Raw genomic sequence first — 4,616 nt, 5'->3', positions numbered from 1 at the left:
GAATGCTATGCCATTTCTGGGTGTGGAGAGGAACGTTTGGCTGGTGAGGTTAGCAGGCTGCATTCTGGAGATGTGGAATACTTTGTAGTGTTTTAAAGATTCTTTATATTCATGATTTGGATATATTTATGTGTCTATCTCTCCTTTCCTGTTTAGAAATTATGTATATATTCATACATGGATAGAGATTAATGTGTGCATTAATCGTGTGTGCTGGTATCAAACTCTCTGTCTCATTGCATGCAAGACTAGCATTTTTGTGTTTTGTATGCAGGCACCCAAGTGATTAGGTGTATGTTCATGGATTTGTGGATGTGTGTGTTTAGAATCTCTGGCTAGGAAGGAAAAAGAAAAAGAAAGGTGGTAGTGACAGAAAAAGGCCCATGTCCCTATATCTGTGTATACAGGATGCTTAGTAATTGTGTTTTTTGTATATTGTGGCATGTAATTCTTGATGACTTTCATGATGTTAGTAGAATGTGTGGTCCTGATATATAATTATGTTAGTCTCATGCATTTGAGAAGTATAAGTTGTTGGTGGCTGAGTATGTTTTAAATTCATAGGGATCTTGTGATGGGTAATCTGGAAGATGTGAGAGGTTCATTGTGTGCTTAGAAATAGATTGTGTCCTCAGCTAAGCGTTTGCAGCAGTCCTTGGAGTCTTCTGCTGCCGCTGCCTCCTCGCGAATCAGCCAGCGTCTCCCGCCCGCCCGCAGCCCGAGTGCCGCTGGGAGGAAGCGAGAGGGAGGCCCCCTGTGGGTTTGTAGCTGCTGCTCGCCATCCCTCCCCCAGCCTGGGAGAGCCTAGCCCCGGCCCAGTCGGTCGCCTGCCACTCTTGTAGCCCTTACCCGCGGGCCGCCACAGCTGCCGACCAGGAGAGGCGCTCGCCATGGCCTCTGGAGCCGATTCAAAGGGTGATGACTTATGAACAGCCATTCTTAAACAGAAGAACCGTCCCAATGGGTTGATTGTTGATGAAGCCATCAATGAGGACAACAGTGTGGTATCCTTGTCCCAGCCCAAGATGGATGAACTGCAGTTGTTCCGAGGTGACACAGTGTTGCTGAAAGGAAAGAAGAGGCGGGAAGCTGTGTGCATTGTGCTTTCTGATGACACATGTTCTGATGAGAAGATTCGGATGAATAGAGTTGTTCGGAATAACCTTCGTGTACGCCTAGGGGATGTCATCAGCATCCAGCCATGCCCTGATGTGAAGTACGGCAAACGTATCCATGTGCTACCCATCGATGACACAGTGGAAGGCATCACTGGCAATCTCTTTGAGGTATACCTTAAGCCGTACTTCCTGGAAGCTTATCGACCCATCCGGAAAGGAGACATTTTCCTTGTCCGTGGTGGGATGCGTGCTGTGGAGTTCAAAGTAGTGGAGACAGATCCCAGCCCTTATTGCATTGTTGCTTCAGACACAGTGATCCACTGTGAAGGAGAGCCTATCAAACGAGAGGATGAGGAAGAGTCCTTGAATGAAGTAGGCTATGATGACATTGGTGGCTGTAGGAAGCAGCTAGCTCAGATAAAGGAGATGGTGGAGCTTCCTCTGAGACATCCTGCACTCTTTAAGGCAATTGGCGTGAAGCCTCCTCGGGGAATTCTCCTCTATGGACCTCCTGGGACTGGGAAGACCTTGATTGCCCGAGCTGTGGCAAATGAGACTGGAGCTTTTTTCTTCCTGATCAATGGTCCTGAGATTATGAGCAAGTTGGCTGGTGAGTCTGAGAGCAACCTTCGTACAGCCTTTGAGGAGGCTGAAAAGAATGCTCCTGCTATCATATTCATCGATGAGCTAGATGCCATTGCTCCCAAACGAGAGAAAACTCACGGGGAGGTGGAGCGGCGTATCGTATCACAGTTACTGACCCTTATGGATGGGCTAAAGCAGAGAGCACATGTAATAGTTATGGCAGCAACCAACAGACCCAATAGCATTGATCCAGCCCTACGGCGATTTGGTCGCTTTGACAGGGAAGTAGATATTGGAATCCCTGATGCTACAGGACGTTTGGAAATTCTTCAGATCCATACCAAGAACATGAAGCTGGCAGATGACGTGGACCTGGAACAGGTAGCCAATGAGACTCATGGACATGTGGGTGCTGACTTAGCAGCTCTGTGCTCAGAGGCTGCCCTGCAGGCCATCCGCAAGAAGATGGATCTAATTGACTTAGAGGATGAGACCATTGATGCTGAAGTCATGAACTCCCTGGCAGTGACTATGGATGATTTCCGGTGGGCCTTGAGTCAGAGCAATCCATCAGCACTGCGGGAAACTGTGGTAGAAGTGCCACAGGTAACCTGGGAAGACATTGGGGGCCTGGAGGATGTCAAACGTGAGCTTCAGGAGCTAGTCCAGTATCCTGTAGAACACCCAGACAAATTTCTTAAGTTTGGTATGTCACCATCCCAGGGAGTTCTATTCTATGGACCTCCAGGCTGTGGGAAAACCTTGCTGGCTAAAGCTATTGCTAATGAATGCCAGGCCAACTTCATCTCCATCAAGGGTCCTGAACTGCTCACTATGTGGTTTGGAGAATCTGAGGCCAATGTCAGGGAAATCTTTGACAAGGCACGCCAAGCTGCTCCTTGTGTGCTGTTTTTTGATGAGCTGGATTCAATTGCCAAAGCTCGTGGTGATAACATTGGAGATGGTGGTGGGGCTGCTGACCGAGTAATTAACCAGATCCTGACAGAAACGGATGGCATGTCCACAAAAAAGAATGTTTTCATCATTGGCGCTACCAATCGGCCTGACATTATTGATCCTGCCATCCTAAGACCTGGCCGCCTTGATCAGCTTATTTACATCCCACTGCCTGATGAGAAGTCCCGTGTTGCCATCCTCAAGGCCAATCTGCGCAAGTCCCCGGTTGCCAAGGATGTGGATTTGGAGTTCCTGGCAAAGATGACTAATGGCTTCTCTGGAGCAGACCTGACAGAGATTTGCCAACGTGCTTGTAAGCTGGCCATTCATGAATCCATTGAGAGTGAGATTAGGCGAGAACGGGAGAGGCAGACAAACCCATCTGCCATGGAAGTAGAAGAAGATGATCCAGTGCCAGAGATCCGCAGAGATCACTTTGAGGAAGCCATGCGCTTTGCCCGTCGTTCTGTCAGTGATAATGACATTCGGAAGTATGAAATGTTTGCTCAAACCCTTCAGCAGAGTCGAGGTTTTGGCAGTTTCAGATTCCTTTCAGGGAACCAGGGTGGAGCTGGCCCTAGTCAGGGCAGTGGAGGTGGCACAGGTGGCAGTGTGTGCACGGAAGATAATGATGATGACATGTACGGCTAAGTGATGGTGACCAGCGTGTGGCGAGCTGGCCTGGTTGGACCTTGTTCCCTGGGGGTGGGGGCGCTTGCCCAGGAGGGACCAGGGGTGCACCCAGGGCCTGCTCCATTTCTCAGTCTGAACAGTTGAGCTACCAGTCAGACTCTGGACAGGGGGTTTTTTGTTGCAAAAAATACAAAACAAAAGTGATAAAATAAAAGTGATTTTCTTTTGGGAGGTGGAGAGTGAATTAACCAACAGAGAATTGGGCCTTTGGGCCTGCGCCATTTCTCTTGTAGTTTGGGGCAGTGCAGGGGACCTGTGTGGGGTGTGAACCAAGGCATTACCACTGACTCCTACAGTAAAGCATCTGCACGTCACTCAATGCTGCCCGAGCCCTCCCTTCCCGTAGCCAACCTGGGTAGGTGGGTGAGGGGCCACAGTTGCTGGGTGTTTATATAGAGAGTAGGTTGATTTTATTTTACATGCTTTTGAGTTATTGTTGGAAAACTAATCACAAGCAGTTTTTAAACCAAAAATTGACATGTTCTAAAAGGACAATAAACGTTGGGTCAAAATGGAAAAAAAAAAAGAAAAGAAAAGAAATAGATTGTGTCTTTGGATGTTATGGAATATGTGTATTTTAGAACTGTGGGATTTCATGTGGGTCTGTTTTGTGTAGTTCAAGAGATGACTGGTTGTATACTTTTGGTTTTCCAGAGTCTGTGCCTGTAAGATATTCATTGGGTATATATGAGCAGTGTATTTGTTGTACAGGGATGTGTCCAACTGATATTGTACCTATATGAATACTTGTAGGAATGTGCTTGAATATTTAGTATGAATAGGGTATTTTTCTCCAAAAATTCATGTAGTAACAGGTGGTGTTTCTGTGTATTTAAGGTGGAGATATCAGATGTTCATCTGCTCAGAAGCCATGAGGTGTATTTTTGTCTGGAAGTGTTAATGCCATTTTGTTTGTGTATTTTGGGTTGGAATCCAAATGAGTACCCTGGGGCAGGTGAATATTCATTGTGCGTTGGAGTTGCCAGGAACCAGTATGGTAGCTGATGCTGCTCATCCCTCTCAGTTTGGTGTTCAGCAGTATCAGGTTTTTGGGTTGAAGTTAGTCTTAAGGTAGATATACTTTGTACACTAAATGTCAAGGCTTCTTACCTGCCTCTGGATTATTTACTAGCATACTTCTATTGTGTGTGTGTGTGTGTGTGTGTGTGTGTGTGTGAACAGGCATCTATCTGAAGTAAATATATTCAGGCAACAATGTGTTCATATCTTACAGATTGTGCATACATTGTGAGTGGGGCATCA

The 4,616-nt window shown here is 46.8% G+C and overlaps 1 protein-coding gene across 1 annotated transcript; it reads left to right on the top strand.

The window, feature by feature from the left end:
• Nucleotides 1–662: 662 nt before the first annotated feature.
• Nucleotides 663–3,524, top strand: LOC124101047 (transitional endoplasmic reticulum ATPase-like). Its single transcript, XM_046456754.2, has one exon. It carries the CDS (start codon nt 1,026–1,028, stop codon nt 3,309–3,311), a length of 2,286 nt encoding a protein of 761 aa, XP_046312710.1. The 5' UTR covers nt 663–1,025; the 3' UTR covers nt 3,312–3,524.
• Nucleotides 3,525–4,616: the final 1,092 nt, after the last annotated feature.

Source organism: Marmota monax, unplaced genomic scaffold, assembly GCF_021218885.2.
Source record: "Marmota monax isolate L192 unplaced genomic scaffold, Marmota_monax_Labrador192_F-V1.1 WCK01_AAM20220418_F8-fsc01306, whole genome shotgun sequence".
NCBI lineage: Eukaryota > Metazoa > Chordata > Mammalia > Rodentia > Sciuridae > Marmota > Marmota monax.
This window is presented reverse-complemented; position numbering and strand designations above follow the sequence as displayed.